General features: G+C 52.7%; 6 protein-coding genes across 6 annotated transcripts; 3 read left to right on the forward strand and 3 right to left on the reverse strand.

Annotated features, from left to right (window-relative positions):
• Positions 1 to 613: 613 nt before the first annotated feature.
• On the forward strand, positions 614 to 1352 carry KD926_003884 (uncharacterized protein; the record flags this gene model as incomplete). Its single annotated transcript, XM_053097793.1, has 2 exons — positions 614 to 741; positions 797 to 1352. 2 exons carry the CDS (start codon positions 614 to 616, stop codon positions 1350 to 1352), a joined length of 684 nt encoding a protein of 227 aa, XP_052958335.1.
• Positions 1353 to 2894: 1542 nt separating this feature from the next.
• Positions 2895 to 3954, forward strand: KD926_003885 (VIT1/CCC1 transporter family protein; the record flags this gene model as incomplete). Its single annotated transcript, XM_053097794.1, has 3 exons — positions 2895 to 2955; positions 3025 to 3376; positions 3456 to 3954. 3 exons carry the CDS (start codon positions 2895 to 2897, stop codon positions 3952 to 3954), a joined length of 912 nt encoding a protein of 303 aa, XP_052958336.1.
• Positions 3955 to 4225: 271 nt separating this feature from the next.
• KD926_003886 (DUF4202 domain-containing protein) lies at positions 4226 to 4915 on the reverse strand (the record flags this gene model as incomplete). Its single annotated transcript, XM_053097795.1, has 1 exon — positions 4226 to 4915. One exon carries the CDS (start codon positions 4913 to 4915, stop codon positions 4226 to 4228), a length of 690 nt encoding a protein of 229 aa, XP_052958337.1.
• A 1020-nt stretch (positions 4916 to 5935) lies between these two features.
• KD926_003887 (uncharacterized protein) lies at positions 5936 to 7386 on the reverse strand (the record flags this gene model as incomplete). Its single annotated transcript, XM_053097796.1, has 2 exons — positions 5936 to 6612; positions 6762 to 7386. The coding sequence occupies 2 exons, from the start codon at positions 7384 to 7386 to the stop codon at positions 5936 to 5938; spliced, it is 1302 nt and encodes a 433-aa protein (XP_052958338.1).
• Positions 7387 to 8494: 1108 nt separating this feature from the next.
• Positions 8495 to 11282, reverse strand: KD926_003888 (putative C6 transcription factor; the record flags this gene model as incomplete). Its single annotated transcript, XM_053097798.1, has 3 exons — positions 8495 to 9599; positions 9669 to 10993; positions 11136 to 11282. The coding sequence occupies 3 exons, from the start codon at positions 11280 to 11282 to the stop codon at positions 8495 to 8497; spliced, it is 2577 nt and encodes an 858-aa protein (XP_052958339.1).
• Positions 11283 to 13543: 2261 nt separating this feature from the next.
• On the forward strand, positions 13544 to 15519 carry KD926_003889 (Zn(II)2Cys6 transcription factor; the record flags this gene model as incomplete). Its single annotated transcript, XM_053097799.1, has 3 exons — positions 13544 to 13941; positions 14007 to 14612; positions 14676 to 15519. 3 exons carry the CDS (start codon positions 13544 to 13546, stop codon positions 15517 to 15519), a joined length of 1848 nt encoding a protein of 615 aa, XP_052958340.1.
• Between the last annotated feature and the right edge of the window lie 1503 nt (positions 15520 to 17022).

The following is a 17022-nucleotide window of genomic DNA, read 5'->3' on the forward strand; positions in this document are numbered from 1 at the left end:
GAAGTGCAAAATCCCTCGTCTAGGTGCGCTCTTCGCCTGCCTTGTTGGCTGCTCTGAGCCTCGAGCAACGCCGCAACAGCCTCGATCGTGGGCTCCACTCCGTTCGACTATCGTCTGACTAGCGCAAATCCAATTTCCGTCCTCCGTGGAGCCCTGTCTCTCTGGAGAGTTTAGAAATCTCACGGTTGGCCTGCAATACGAGCCTCAAGTCCACCTTTTCAAACCTTCTGAGTAATTCCATCGCCGCAATCTGATAACTCCGTCGTCAAGAAGTCCCAAACGGCCCCTGAACGGACCCTGGAGCCAAGACGCACTGTAGTCTTTTCGGCCCCTTGCCGCCTTGATCCTTCATTGGAAGAAGCTAATTGCGATCTAGAATGGCCCCCAAAAGGCTGAGTCGCCCTAGCTTTCTGCCTCCCCGGCGCAGTTCTCCTGGTTCTTGGCTCAGGATGTGACCATCGCTTTCTATTTAAGCCTTATGGATTTCCGCCATCGCGACATGTTGAAATTCTTTTTCTTCTGTGGCCCATTTCTCTCGATAACTTGAGTCTACTCCGTGCCGTCAATCTCACTCGCTATAACTTGTTATCAACAGTCGTTTCAATCCCTCATCATGCAGTACAAGGCTCTCTCTCTGCTCGCCCTGAGCGCCGTTGCTCTGGCTGCCCCGAGCCCCCAGCAGAACACCGAACTCGAGGAAATGCCTGACTACGAGGAGTACGTCTCCTCCGTGGGCGCTGCGTATGTACCTCTTCATCTCTCCATCAAATCCCCTCAAAACTAATCTCCCACCCAGTGCCAGCAAGACCGACCCTGCCGGCTTCGGCGTGCCCACCGACCTTGGCGTCCCCACTTCCGTTCTGGCCGTCCTGGTCACCGCCATGCCCGCTTCGTTCGTAAGCCAGCTGGCCGATCCTTCCGCCGTCTCGCAGCTGGACAAGGACTGGGAGAGCGGCAAGTACCCTGCCTGGTACTCCAGCCTGCCCGGCGACGTCAAGGACTACGTCTCGTCCATGTACGCTGAGTACAGCGATGCCTCAACTCTCCCGACCAACACCGCTTCGGCAACCGACAGCGACAAGAGCACCACCGCTGGCTCCGGCTCCGCGTCCGCCACGGCCACGTCCACCGGCACCTCGGACGCTTCGTCCTCCGCCGCTCAGTCCAGCAGCTCCAAGACCACTGGCTCTCAGACCACCGGATCGAGCTCCGCCTCTGCTAGCTCCTCCGCCGCCGAGACCACCGGCTCTCAGGGCGCGACCTCCGAGGGTGGTGCTCCCGCTCCCACTGGCGCCATGGCCGCCAGCTTTGCCGGTGCCGCGGGTATCCTTGGTCTCGCCTTTGCTCTGTAAATGGATATAACAGGGCCGCGACTTGGGATGTGTGACACTCTCTTCAACCTTTCCCAATTCCGGGAAACTCTTAACCTTCTTTCACCCCTTTTATTAGTACATTGAGTCCTGGCATGGCACGTGCCTGGATATATACCTTTAATGATGTTCCTGTAAATGATTAATGTAGTTAGCTTTTGAATGTGCAACTTGATTCAGACCAACAGAAGGATTCCAGAAGTATGAAGTAAGGATGACGGATTGATCGTCGTGGGTAGGGATTAGGACATGATAGGCGTGGCGTGATCGACTACGTCGATCATGTCAGCTCTGATCGGTGGACCATAGGTCTAAATGTCATGTCATCTTGCGACCTACTCCCCAGAAAGCCGATAGCAGTGAGGATGCTAGAGGATGGATGTCCTATTTCTCCTCAGCAGGGGTCACCTCCACCTAGTGCATAAGCATTGGGCTGTATGCAGGGAGGAGCAAGGCTACGGAGTAGATCAAGTGGACGGCAGATGGAAGACGAGCCAAGCTGCTTGACATCATACAGCCGTTTTGTTTTGTTTTGTTTTGTTTTCTTCTTTCTCTTTCATCGTCATAATCGTCATCTCTGTAGCCTTCGTTGATCGCTCGTCCGAAGAAGCGGCACCTAACAAGCTCAGCCCTAACGTCTAAGGCTGTGCATGAAGTCCACGGACTCGACCTCGTATCCATAAGCCAATCCCCTCAACAATTCCCCTGCTGCCTAGATTCTGGAAACTGTAGACCTGTAGTCTGAACAGATGACACCGACCCCCCGGGGCAAAGTAATACCCCGACGGAGACACAAACTCCAACAGCAAATCCGAACCCCGAGGCCGAGTCGGACAATCTCCCAACCCAGCATGAGTAAGACTGAAACCGACTTACGGCAACCAGCTTCTCGCACGAAGTTTGCTGGTTACCGTAGGGGTTAGTGGTACATGATTAGTGGTTTCCCTAGTGTCTACCTCGGTGTAAGTTCTGCACGACCCAGCATGCCAAAGGGGATGTTGACCACTCAGCTTGTCGACGATGGTCATCAATACCTTGCAGACAGCAGGTAGGGCCCAATCAGGCCGGATGGATTGCTAACCCCGTCGGTGAGCACCACCACAGCGGGTGGAAATGTTGAAAACTCGACGTGCTAAAACCCGAGCTCCATCCATGGAAGGCGTCGATCTCCGATTGCTGACGATTACCGGCGCTGTGATTGGCCTGAGGGGGGAGGGAGCAGGTTTTGCGTAGATTCGGCGACGAATGGATATAAGAAATGGGCATTCTCTCGGTTCTGGAGAGAAGTCAAACTTGGTCAGTGTTGTGCAATTGATCTCTGAAGTGTTGTGCTTCTTTTCTCTCTTCGGTTGTGTTCTCGTGGATTGTTCATCTCTCCGGCCGGTCTAGATTCCTCGGACCTTTCCTTCGGCTGACGTCAGTGTTTGTATACTTCGAATACTTCAATCCTTCGATTCTACAATTATATTTTCCTATCTCCCCATTGCCTTTCTACCTCGAAAGCGACGATCACGAAAAAGCAAAATGGCTCTCCTGTTCCTCAAACAAAAACTTTTTCCTTCCTCCCAACCCAAAAAAACTTCCGGTTCGTTCTTCCGCATCTATCTATACCATAGGTATACTCGATCATACCACCCACTAACCTCCAAACCAGCAAAACCCCTCCTCGCAAATACCTCAAACACCTCCACAGTCTGCGATGACCTCGAATCCCAACGCTCCTACTCGACTTTCAACTCCTCGACCCCCCACCAGCATGTCGACTCCGACGACGACACCGTCTCCAACTCCTCCAGCACCGGCAGCACTCGCTCGCGCATCAACCCGCGCATCATCTCTGACGCCATTCTCGGCCTGTCCGACGGCCTGACGGTGCCGTTTGCCCTGAGCGCGGGACTCTCCGCCCTCGGCGACACGAAAGTCGTTGTACTAGGCGGATTGGCCGAGTTGGCGGCCGGTGCGATCTCCATGGGTCTTGGAGGATATGTTGGCGCGAAGAGTGAAGCGTGCGTTTCCCCCTCCTGCTCCCCTCCACTAGAAAACAGCAAGAAATAAATAAGAACCAAAACACTGACGCCAAAACAGAGAATCCTACGAAGCCACCGTCCGCGAAACCAACGCCCTCATCTCCGCCTCCCCAGCAGAAACCAGCTCCATCGTCCACTCAATCTTCGCCGCCCATAACATCCCCTCAGAGGCTATCGCACAGATCAACGCCTCGCTACACGCCTCACCCGCCAATCTCCGTGACTTCCTCGTCGCCTTCCACCACCGCGAGTCGGCGCCCGACTGCAACCAGGCATGGATCTCCGCGCTGACCCTCGCCCTGGGGTACTTCGTGGGCGGGTTCATTCCGCTGATCCCCTACTTTGTGGTGGATCAGGTCATTGTGGCGCTGTATTTTAGCGTCGCGGTTATGGCCGTAACGTTGTTGGTGTTTGGTTACATCAAGACGGGCGTTGTGAGGGGGTGGGCTGGGAGTAAGAATATCCTGGCCGGGCTCTGGGGCGGCGTGCAGATGGTCTTTGTCGGTGGTGTTGCGGCGGGGGCGGCCATTGCGCTGGTGAGGGTGATTGGGGCATAGTCTGGAGGGAAGATGAAGATGGAGATGGGGAGTGTACGATATGGATCTGATTGAACATGACATGGGCATAATGATAGACAAGCGCGGCGTTTGGGGGATTTAAAATCGGGATTAATTTTTTTGTCTTTGCATTGCATTGCATTGCGCTGCATACCACATACCTACCTAGGTATCTTCATCTACTACTTACATAGTTAGATAGTCACAATAATAACACTCACTCCGACCTCACCTCACCATTCCAAACCAAGAACCATGTACACACATCAATCTAATTCCCCGCGACAGCCCTCCCCACCAACTCCCTCACCCCCTGATCCTCAATCTCAACCTGCAACGCCAACTCCCTCCCCCGCTCCGACATCTTCGCCCACGTCTTCCTCAAAATCCCCAACATCTTCTCCTCGCCATACTCCTTCCCTTTCTCCCCCGCAAACCCCTCCAACTGATCATCCAAAAACACAAGACACGCCACATCCTCCAGAACCTGCGTCTCCGGATCCGCATCGGCCCCCTTCAAATCCTCCTTGCGCACTAACGCCGCGACCCGCGCCGCAGAGGACTCATTATACCCAGCCTCGAGACAGATCTGTTCCGCTATCGACGCCTGATGACGTTGGAGAGAAGTTCGCCAGGCATGATAGCCCCCTTTCGTCATGGGATACGTATTCCGGGGAATTTCCCAGCGACGAAGATGTTGGGCGCGGATGGCCAGGGAGAGGGGTTCAGATGGAAGAGTGGATGAGGGACCAGATGTGTGAAGAGTGAGATAGTGAGTCATTTGTTGGGCGTAGTGCAGTTCGTAGGGGATTGTTTCTTCTCCTTCTTTTTCTTCTGTAGGTTGGTTTTGGTGCTGCGCGGGTTGCTCGGTGGTGGTGGATTTGGGAATGGGTATGCGGCGCGGATCTTGGGCGTGGGCGGCGTCGATGAGGGCCATGGCTTTGGTGAAGGGGGTGGGCATTTTGGAGGGTTTTCTCTAGGGAGGTTCCTGTGCGGGGTGGATTGGGGCGAATTGAATTGAAGTGAATTGAAGAACAGTGGTATTCAGAAGAAACGGAAGTGGGAGGAGGGGGGGGTCTTATCAGATGAAAGATATGAAATGTCCGGCGTCTGAATGGTCGCTGCTTCGGGTATGGTCTAGACACTACCTTACTTCAGTAGCTACCATACATTCATTATATGATCCCTTACACAAGATGATCAAGACGATTCTACTCCGTACTCTAATGCACATTCAAATGTCAATTCGACTTCTAATAGTATATCACATCATCCTTCGCCTGTACTGTAGTCCCGTCAAGAAATACAAATCCTGGCCGAGCCTCGCACGCACTCGGTTTTCCATCGCAAGCTTCGAGTATAAAATAACAATCAATCCATGAACATTACAGCTGCGAGATCTCCTCCTGCAAGAAATTGAACGAGACGAATGAAAACAAGACAACAAAAACAAACCCATCAACTGATCACTCCGCTGAACGCCGCCCATTGGATGAAGCCGGGTATATCCAGCACCGTAATGCAAAAAAGAACGAAAAAAGTCAGGAGAAAAAAAATATACGGAGAATAACAAGTGAAGGCGAGGACGTTAACAAACCAACTGATGAATCGGATCCCAGCATGCCATCATTGATCGTCGTGTCATGCAGCAGGTCCGTAGTGGAGTCCTCATTTTGGATCCTGAAAACCTATGCACGAGGTGAATGGGGTGAACCAAGAAAACAAGATAAAGCAAGCAGATAACAAGGTATAGGGGAATGAGAAAAAGAAGTGATATCTCAAAAAATCAACGCATTAAAAAAACCGGATTCGAAGAATCAATTCTCAAATCTCACGTCTTCCTTTTTTGGTAGTTGGGTTACCTCGCTCCAATCCCGTACATCCCGTAATTTCCTCCTCGATCGGGTAGAGGGGTCGATATTTTGGAAACATGGTCCTTCAAGATGACCGACGCCACAGTCGTCAGCAAGGTAGAACTCTCTTAGAACTCCGGTGAGTGTCCTACCTTCTTCCGCTTTTTCTTGCCCATACCCTCGCTGTTGGAATAGAATGCGCCGTCGTCATCGTCATCCGCATAGCCTTCGCCATATCCAACGTAGCTGTTCTCCCCGTAATGCCTCTTACGGCCTCGACTGGGTCGGGCCCGGTCCGCATCAGAGGCCGTCGCGGCGGTAGGGGTTCCGTTGGGTTGACTAGGAGCTCGAGCATTGTTCGGAAGCGCGCCCGCCTTCTTGCTGCCGCCCTCCCCGCTGCCGGCATGTTTCGATGGTTTCTCATGTCCTAACAAATCCTCCCAGTGGTCATTGTTCGGGATCGGTCCGGGCTCCATGTGCATCGCCTTCATGTGGAGTTTCTGTAGCGCTGAATCCATATCCGCCATTTTAATTTCCTTCCCGTATACCTTCTGGTTTTGCCATTCCTCCTCCGGCCACATCGTTAGATGTCGCAGTGTGCCAGGCGCCCCTGCCGGTTCATGTTTCACCGCTTTGTTTCGTCCGGCCAGGCCGAGCCCCTTGAGCTTTCCTTCATAGGATTTCCTGAGTCTGTTAATCTTTTCGCCTGTTACCGGATCCATTCTTGCCACCGATTTCGCAACCGGACCTAGCCCGTATAGGGAAACCAGATCTAGTGATGGGTCTGGACCAGTCGCAACATGGGCTGCAGAATCGGTAGAGCAAAAGTGTTAACAAAACGTCATCAAAGAAGACAAAAAAACAGAAAAAAAAGGAACAAAGAACTGAAGACACAAAGGGCACGTTCAAATCACAGGAGAACTGCTTCAGTCACACCTGTTGGGGAGCTCTTACAGCTTTTGCAAAGATGATAGGCCGAAGTAAATTCCTTCTGCAAAGAATCTAAGCTGAATATATCCGGGTTGGACGAAGCTGCCGGTTGAGGGTCAATGTCCATAGCACCGTCGCCATGACTCGATAGGTTTGGATCGCCCATGTTGGTAGGATCGCGCATCCCTGGGTCCATCATTGCATCGCCCGGATTCCGATCATGATCAGTCCGTCTATGTTCTGGGTGCCGAGTGGAGGTCGAGGATACCCCGGACTTGTCTGCGTGATCGGGATCGTCGACCGAGGTGGCGCCGGTGAAGTGGCCACTGACGCTGCTCGCGGGCGTTGGGAATGAATTGGTCGCACCTACTGTGGGCTGTTGTGAGGCCTGAGTGGACATCGGAGCAGAGGAAGGAGGTGAGGAGAGGTTCGTAGGTTGAGACGTTGCCTGGCTAGGTGATGCTTGCGAGGATGCGAAATTGGAGGCATAGTTCTGAGCGCCTACCGACATCAACGGAGGGGATGTCGGAGTCTGGGGAGTTGGTTCGGAGGGGATGATCGAGGGCTGGTTCTCCTTGAGAGACCCGGCGGCGGGAGACGATGGTGATGGAGGCTCAAGTCGGAAAGACGCCGAGGCGCGATCAGACATGGGAATGTCTCGAGGGAAGAGACAGAGGCCGGAGAGAGAGGAGGGGGTTTGGCGGAGGGCGAGAGGATGGCCGAAGCCCGAACGACCTTCAAAAAGGGACCCGTGACCTTATAGAAAGGATGTTGACCGAAGAACCGGGGAGTATTTCACGGTCAGGGTGGTGTTCAGGGTTGATTCCAAGGTAGAAGGTCTGGAAGAGGGGGGGAGGCTGGAATTCCGGTCGAGGATCGCTCAGGCGGACGAGCAGGACGTTCCGACCGGTTAAAAGTCACGCATTCCAATGAGTCGAGTTTGAACCACCCTCAAGGGCTGGCGAAGAGGGAGGAAGTAGAGAGGAGAAAGGAAAAAGAGGGCGAAGTGAAAGAGCGGAGGGGGGTTGGTTTGGGGTTGGAACCTGGGAGGAAGCCGGCAGTTCAGAGAGGTGAGTCGTTGGTAGGGTTGGGAATTTGGGGTGAAGAGAGCGCAGGCCTTTGGATCCGCAGAGGCAGAGGAGAAGGGCGGCTTCTTTCGTCGCGGATGACGGCAGCCGACACGTGACCGGCGCTTGGCTTCGCGTTTCGCCGCCCGTACCGTACCGTACGCACGGTATTGTCCCGGTATTTCGCCCCGAAAGACCCTGACTAAGCGCCTCGCCTTCTTTGTATGTAAATAACTGCATCCATGAATGAATGATGCGCATCGTGGATCGCCGCGAACCATGGTTCCCCCCCTTTCAATGGAAGATCCGCGTCGAGTCAATGAACTTAAGTTAAGGTCGTCTTCTGATTAAGTGATTGATCGACCGATCCATCAAGTCATCCCTAAAGCACAATGGTCATGTATTGTAACTATTGAACCCAAGATAAAGCCGCTCAGATCAAGTACTCTCATCAAGCATAAAGGAAAACCAAAGCAAAGCAGACCAAAGCAATGAAAAAACATCCCTTCCAAATGACAAGATACGCTCCAACACCGAATGCAGACGTTGTCTCATAAGCTACCAATCCTAACGGTCCAAGGGTATTATATCCTACCTGGCTCATACGAACCCTTCCCGGTGCATCAAGCCTGGCTGCACCTGGCTACGTTGCTTTCAACACACACAAAAAGAAAACATGAAAGAAAACGCTTAGGTCTGATAAAAGATCCCCGTTTCCCGCATCAGCTGGGCGGAAACGTCGGGAATGTTCTGTTCCAACGAGGCCATCAATTCGATTTGTTCCTGCTGGCTGAGTGTCCGTCCGCGCCAGGACGGAGTGGGCAATGCACCGTTGAAATATTGCGAATATTGATTCCCAATCATGCCCATCCAGTCCATCGGATCCACCTGCGTCTCCACGTATGCTAGATGGCCCGGAGTCGTGGAGCCGAGGGTGAAGTTCGGGTCCCAGCCTTGTACGCGGGGAATGACGGTCGGGAACGGGTTGTGTGGGGTCTCGGGGTCAAATGCCAACCCCGAAAAGGATGCGGTCGCGTCAGTGTATGGCGGAGTGGTGTAGGGAGTAGGCGTGGCGGTGGATGAAGGTGGCATTGGTGGCGCGGATGCTGGCAGAGGTTGGGGTTGTTGAAGCTGAGGCTCCCACAGAGTGTACTGCGGCGCCTTGAGCGATTCGATCGTCGTGGATGATGCGGGGGAAGCTTGCGTGTACGAGTACGCCGGTTCTGCAGAAGGGCCTCTCGATAAGGCGCCCGAGGACAGACTGTCGGGATTCGAGCCCTTACCCGCCCGAGCATTTTGGGAATGGAATGAAGTGGTCGTGCTTGCGGGACTCGAGATTGACGGCGGACTCGTCACGTCTTGAGAGGAGGTGGGGGTAGCATGGTTGGAGGGAGATTGGACAACGAATGATTCTTCGGTAGTGTATGCCTTGAGGCATGCGGTCACAAGATTCTTGTAGAGTAGTAAGGCCGATTCAACGCCCGGCCATCGTTCCGCGGCAAGCACGATACCGTCGAGAGCTATATCAAGATGACGTTGGACTTCCTCAATGGAGTGTTCCTTGCGAATTTCGGGATATGAAAGGGACCACAGAACGGTGTTGAGGGCCATGAATAGCGATTGAGTGAAGATCCACGTCAAATCCACAGATCCCGTCGCAATCTGCTCTCGTTGCATTGCGACGTTGAATATCGACGCTTCGTAGCACCTCCGCGCCGCATATAGCGAGGGCTCAGGTATCTGAGGTGAGGGCCGGAACATAAAAACAATCATCGTATTTCGCCGGCCAAGAAACCTAAAAGTCAAAGTCATTCGTATTAGCTAGCTAGAACGGGAAGTCGACCCTGACGACGTGATTCCGTACCATGTTTCACTAAGACCGCTCCCCCCGTCGTTCTTCGGACAGGAGGCCACCCAGTGATCAAGTTTGTCGAGCATCTGTGAGAACCACGGGTCTTGATCGTCGGTGGGTGTATCGCGTTTGTTTAGGTAGAGAGTCCGTCTGATCTCCGCCTGGAGCAGTCGCATTTTGAAGAAGTGAATCGCGATACATTTGCCGAGTACTGGGGACCCGGGAAGAATACCCTCCGGTGTGATACAGTCATCGTCCACCAGTTCGAAGAACTTAACCCTTCGCATATAATCGTGGTCGACAGAATAGCAACTAGGACGACCAAGGCTGTGAGAGAGGCCGAATTCCATCGACGTGACAATCCAAAAGAGCCTTCTCCGCATGTCAATTTCTAGAGGACTGGGTCTCCGTCCATTGGACGCTTGCGTGATCAAATCCTCGTCGGTCAAACCTAAGTCCTGACATAGTTTGACCGCCATACCGACGACCCAGTAGGCCGCAGTTCTCGTGGGGGTCAGTAGGGAATATTGCCCGATAAGGACTAAGCACTGTAGTGACTTTAGATCCATGCGTTTCAGAGAAGACTCTAAGTAAGGTAGCGCTGCGAGATAATAGCTATCGGCCAGCCCTGCGTAGGTCGGGCCCATCTTCTGCATGCTAATGGCAATGACCATTCGCAACTGGAAATTCTCGCAGGGATCGTCGGAACCGTTAAAGACATTATCTACTTCCTGGCGAAATGTCGGAAGGTGTAACGTAGGAAGCATCGCTTGCGCTATGGTACCGATCAGCTCAAATGATCCTCGGTAGCGACCGGAGACGGGGGCAGAGCACTTACCCTTGACTACAAACACGTCGACAAGTCGGTCGGTCGACTTCCTTGCGGGGAGATTGGGTTGAGGCATCGAACTGATCATGGGATATACTTTGGATGTCGGCTTGGAGCTTTCTTCTTCAAAAGCCAGTTTGATCTCCTGCGCGGTCAGCTCCGGGACGACGTCTTTGATACTCTTCGAATCGGTGTTCTGTTTGGCCATTTCCATGACCAAGCGGGTGATTGCGATGCCACTGGACGGTCCCAAGAACCTTGACTCGTCATTCTCCTTGAACCGAATGCGACCCGCTCCGCGGACCATCAATTCGGCATCCGCGGCATGTTGGAAATCTTTCTCGAGCTCTGCCAGCTCCTTTTCTAGTACGCGGGCTTTTTCGCGAAGGGAAACAATATACGTCCGTGGGATGGTGCATTTCCGCGAGGAATCGAAGTAGACGCATTTGGCATTGCTGCGTTCGCACGGGGCGCATCTTGGGATTCCGGGGTCACATCTAGATTTGCGCTACGGGCCGCCGATGTTAGCAGGATTCGACAAAATTCCGAGTGTGATAAATCGCGCGGAGGGGATCAAAAGGGAATGGGTAGGGATAAATTTAGATCGTAATTCAAGGGGTGGGCGGAGATAGAGGAGACTGGATCCGTACCTGTCTACACCTCGTACAGGCCGTTAACGTGTGCGCGATCCGACCATCCGGGGCATCGTCGGATTGCTGGGATGATCTAGAAGACGGTTTCTTCCACAGATCCATGAATTGGAGGCGTGAGCCCGTTGATTTTAGTTGAGGGTCCATGGTTGTCGGGGTCGGTCGACGGCCCCCAAGTTCAGGGGGGGGGGGGTGTTTTGTCGATGGAGGGGAGTGAAAGGTATCCCCCGCGATCGCGTAAGATTCTTGTCTTTTTTCGAAAGGGCAGGTCAACCGGAGTCAAAGACGGATTAGAGCATCCAAGGCAGTGGACAGTCGGTATGGGATCTGGTGAGACGGGACTTCCGACATGTTCAGAGACCGGCACGACAAAGCCCAGCTGCGAGGAGGCGTTGGCGGTGATACCAGGAAGAGAACATAAGGTGCGCGCACAGGCTCTCGGAGGGTTGCGTTAGGCGGACATCAAATCAGTTGGGCGGATCGACGGCGTTAACGGAGCAGGGTGGATGAAGGGCGACTACCGACTGTCTAAAGGGCAGTAGTTGGGATATAGTTTGGAGGTTAGTGAGTGAGAAATGGGAACAATCGTTAATAGTAGGTTGGGTCTGGAGATTCCTTTCGTAAGGACCAAGGACCAAGGACTAAGGATCGGAGACGAAACGGAGTTGAAATGACAAGGGCATCCTCGGTCCAGTCCCGCCTGGATCGACAAAACGCGCTAAGAGCAGAGGGAATGAATGAATGATGACCAACCCGCACACTGACGACTCGCGATCCCTGCAAGAAGTTCGAGGCCGTCGATCGGTTACCTGCGATCGGCCGGATCTCTATCGTCTCTCCCTCTTGCTCGCGTACCTCGAAAGATGCCTTGCCATTTATCTGTTACATACTCTCGTCTTCTACTTCTATACTCCGGACCGATCGGGGCCAGGGACTGGCCTGATCTGGGAGCGCCGGATGTGGAGAGGATCGGCGTCACGTTACCCTCCCTGGGTTGATGAGTAATCCTTGTTCAGTGTTCACTCTGCCCTGGATTCCTTCCAACTTGGTAATTGGTATGTACTATGTAGGCAGTAGTACCTCATACAGAGGAGTACTGTAGATTTGCCACTGCACCCGAGAGAATTGGTGCTCAGAATGCAGTCCTCCATACTCTGTGCTCCTAATCCAACAGACCAGGAGCTGTGCCAAGACTTGCAATTCCGCCGGAATTTGCTGTGCACTCATCACATGCACAAGTGCCCTGATTGGGATGGGACTTTTTTTTTTCTTGAGTATCTTTCTTTTCTTTTCCAAGATCCTGGTTGCCCCCCAAGATTTGAATTCTTCTCCCCCTCCGACCCACTGGCGAGAGACCAAACTCCCCATGAGAATAATATTAATGAAGAATCATGATTAATGAATGAATGGTGGGGAGGGCAAAGTGGGGGTGCGACGTGAGGGGATCTTACCGTACCGTACCGCTTCCCTCGTAACCCAATTCTGCCTAGCCACCCTCCCTTTCCTCTCTCTCTCTCCCTCCCCTCTTCAGTTCATCTCCCTCTCGCCCAACGGTGCAAACTAAAAAGCCACCCCCCTCGAGTTCTTATTACTCGGTCTCCGTGCAGGTAAACGGCGGGTGCAAATTCATGGTATGGTCGTGGGATCTTTACACTTCCTGTCATTAAATCATCTTGCTTTACTCTACTTACCGGACTTGATCTGACTTTACCCTACTTTATTTTTACCTTTCTTATTTATTGCTGTTTATTTTATTTTATTTTATTTTTTATTTTTTATTTTTATTTTATAATTGGGTTTGAACCCCATTGTCATCCTCTTTTCCTCTCTCGGGAGTCTCTCTCGTCTTTTCCTAGGTCAGCCTTTTTCGGAGTAGTCCCTAGTTATCACCTTAAGATGTCCAGCTAATGTAACATTTAGTCATTTCATCCGCGCCCACTCTGAAATGGCATCCTCTCTACGCCGATAAACCGCCGGGTCCGTGGTCGCATTAAGCCTCTGCAACGACCCCCTACTCGTTATCAGGTGAGTGTACCTGCATTACACGGCTACCGTCAGGGTTGAGATCGACGCATAACCTTCTTGCCCCGGGTTGGCGTCGAAATTGCTCTGATGCTTCGCCTCCTTTCGCGGCCTTTGGTGGCCGGGTCATCTTCCACATGCACCGACTAGTGCTGATCCCGGACGACTCCTCGTCTAGGTCCTGCTAGGTAGAATAATCCCTAGTTTCTATTTTATAGTGCAATACATCCTGAATCGGAAATAACCCTGTTTCCCCACCAATCTGTCGGGTAGGTAGATTCATTTCTACGTTCGGTCGTCCGTATAACTTCCCATAGACGCATCGTGCCCGAGGTTTCTTCGGTTATACTTACTCACTGCCTCGCCAGGTAACATGCACGACCAGCATGTCAACTAATTCATTCTTGGACAAACCGTTGCTCAAAGTCAGCCGACCGGTGGCTGCATGCTCAAGATGTCGAACGGCTAAGATCAAATGTGACGGGAAGCTGCCCGCTTGTTCCGCATGCGAGAGAGTGGGCAAGGCCAACACCTGCTCCGGCGCTAGTGACGAATTTGCAAGAGGGAAAGAGAGAAGCTACGTCGCGTCCTTGGAGGGCTATTGCGAAAGGCTTGAGAGCAGTATTGCAGACCTCCGTCGCCGCAAAGAATCACTATCTACCGACGAGTCGGGGTACGTACGGCAAAGCTCGATAACCTCGCGCTCATCCACCGATACCGTCGGGCACGCGCATCGGAAAGAGGTGTCCGATATCGATGATCTAGTAGGAGACTTTGGCTTCCTGTCAGTGCGACCCATTCTGTGTGCCTCTCGCAAAGAAGGCAACCCCCTCTGACCTTTGGATGCAGATCTGTCAATGCGACGTCTCGGGATTTCAATGGAATCCAATCTAACACGTCCTTTGCCAACCTTCTCCTGTCTCTGTCTGTTGCCGAACCCATACCCAAGCAGTCGACCCAGCTACTCCCCGCACGCCATGAAATCACCTCGCTTTTGCAACATTATTTCGACACTTTCTTCACCCAGTTGCCTTTTTTTGCCGAGACGGGATTTTGGACCTCGGTAGACATTGTCTACCAGGCCGGCGGCCGTTACGCAAAACCCGTCGACCATTGGTTTTTACGAATGGTCTTGGCCATCACGTACGCATCGATATCGTATCAATTTGGCGACCAGAATTACCAAAAAGCCGTGTCCTTGGTCTCTTCGGCGTTGGATTATGCCGAGGACGTCCTGCAACCAGGGTCCATTGCCGGCGTCCAGGCGATACTGCTACTCGCCCAGTATTCTCTGGTCGACCCCAAACATTTTCGGTCCTGGTACCTTGTGGGTATGGCCGGCCGGGTTATGGTTGACTTGGGCTTGCACCAGGATCCACCGTCGGACGTCCCAGTGTCAGACGAACAGTTAGACCTCCGCCGTCGGGTTTGTCATAGCGTCTTTTCCCTGGACAGGTACGTTTGATCCCGGACACCATCCTTCTCCAAGGCTCTAGAACGCTGACGAAGATCCAACAGGGGTGTCAGTACTGCGATGGAGCGGACCTTCTCGTTTTCTGACGACTCGATCAACGTCGCTTTGCCGTCGGCGCCGGGCAGCGGATCCACCGAGCAGAGTCACATCTTTTTACATCGTTCAGAGCCGGCGTGGCATCTGCTTAAAATCCGGCAGATTCTGTCGGCGGCTTATCAGAAGAAATATTTTAACGTATCCGATTCCATCCCGCATTCGATCGCATCTAACTGGACGCTGTTCTCGAGGGCCCGCGAGTGGTTCGACCATACGCCCAAGGTCGTTCCACGCTACTTCCCCATGCTATATAGGTTGGAGTTACTATACACGAACGTGATGATTCTCTCGCCCACCAGTCAATACACGACTCTGTGCGATTATGACAAAGTCCTATTGTTTGATCGATGTCTTCAGTACATCGCCGAACTCCACCGGATTCTGCAGAACGACAGCTGGTTGCCATACATGACCTTCCTCGATATCCAACGAGCATACCAGGTGGGCCGGCGCTTCATCGACCTCGTTGCGCGGGATTTTGACCTCGTTCTGAGCCCGTCCGTGCCGGAGCTACCGCCGCTGCCCTACGAGACGCTTACCCCGCCGATGTTAGAAGTCGATCGCACCATCAACTGTCAGGGCCGGGCCATGGAATGTGTGTTTTTCACCCAGAACATTCTGCAGTTTGGCGTGAGGAAATGGAAGATTACCGGGCTGTTTGACACATTTCAACACCAATCGACGTGGCTTCGGGGGCAGCTTATGCAGCCATCGGTCGCCTACTTGCCGGCGTCTGGAGCCTACGTCTCTGGCCCGTTGCCCGCCGCGGGGCCTGGATATGCCGGGTATTAGCCGTACACATCGTAGAGATCCAAAGGAATCAAAGTCTCGGACTAACAGTCACACTACTCTTGGTTGAGGCGGAACCCGTCATCTTGGTCAGAGACTGGATTTCGGCCCGCATGACGGGATGCTTCTTTTCTAGTGAGGGTGGCATTTGCCCAAGTTGTCTGAGCAGGTCGCTCGTGAAAGGAATTGCGGGGGTAATTTGTTTTGAAGATGTGATATGAGTCGAGTGAATGTGACGAGTAACGGTTAGACAAGGCAGCTACATGGTCCATAAATGCACCGGTGGTGGGCCGGTGGAGGGGGGAAATGGAGGGCCATGTTTAATTTAGTTTCCGTGTCTTGCGGAAACAGGTTCCGGTCAGCCCTACGGAAGACATGCCTTGAAAAAGTGCGAGCATGCACCTACACCAGATCCCATTTTGAGCCGTATCTAGCAGGATGCGAGGGAGATGAAAAAAGATAAAAACATTGAGGCATGTCCTTGCTACGATCAGCGGTGAGAGTAGGTAACAATTGAATGTGTACCCAAGGAAACGCTCGAATGGCGTAGATGAGCAGGAGGATCAAGGAAAATCAAATTAAAAGTAATAATTAAAAAAAAATATAAATAAAAAAACCGATCGCGCATGAATCGAGCAAGAATAAAGCAAACAAAACTTGATTCTCCGGGGAACACCAACACACACACACACACACAAACACAACACGACGCTTTCTCCTGAAAGGCCGTGGTTGACGTCAGCGTGATGCGGGCCTCGAAGCTCCTCAAGGGGTCCGGCCGGGTCGCGCTTGCTTATCCTGGCGCCACTTGCTCAGCACTCTACGGGAGTCTAGTGTCTACAGCTTTCCTGGCGCGACCCGTGGTTCCTGCTGGCTTTCCCCCTTCATCAGTTCACCGTCAGGACTCAGGAGGACCCAGGAGACGGGAGGGACCATTCCGAATCCCCGATCAAATCAATTTATGGAGCTGCAAGCTTTGCGTTAGTCATTGCTCAGCGGATCAGCATCGATGAACGATAGTCGGAACTTAGAGCTCCTCGCCGACTGCGTATCTTTCTCCATCGAGTACTTCCTGTCGATATAGCGGCAATCCTCTAGGGCTACGGGACAACTTTATTCTATTTCTATTTTCTAGGAAGTCGTCATGCACTAACCAAGATAATTGCCATGGTGATGACCTCATCGACAGGCCACTCGACCTGGACGTCCTCTGGTCGGTGTCCCAATTGTGCTGCCTGATCATTGGCGAAGATCTTCAGGGACCAAGTCGAGTTGATCATGATTCTTGGGTCGTCGCAGGCGGCCTCCACGACACGGTGACGTCAGGCTGGCTGCGCTCGAACGTTGCTCCGTATATGAACGCTCCCTTCCATCCCTTCCTGCCTGCCCCCCCCGAATCCGACTATTGAAATTGATTTTATCTTTCGTCTTTTACCTAGTTACTTAATTCCTAGGACCACGTCTCTTTCCTTTCCTGGACATCTCAGACTGCTTCCCTTCTGGTTC

Source organism: Aspergillus affinis (assembly GCF_023601865.1).
Source record: "Aspergillus affinis strain CMG 70 chromosome Unknown NODE_19_length_383810_cov_86_361570, whole genome shotgun sequence".
NCBI classification, from domain to species: domain Eukaryota; kingdom Fungi; phylum Ascomycota; class Eurotiomycetes; order Eurotiales; family Aspergillaceae; genus Aspergillus; species Aspergillus affinis.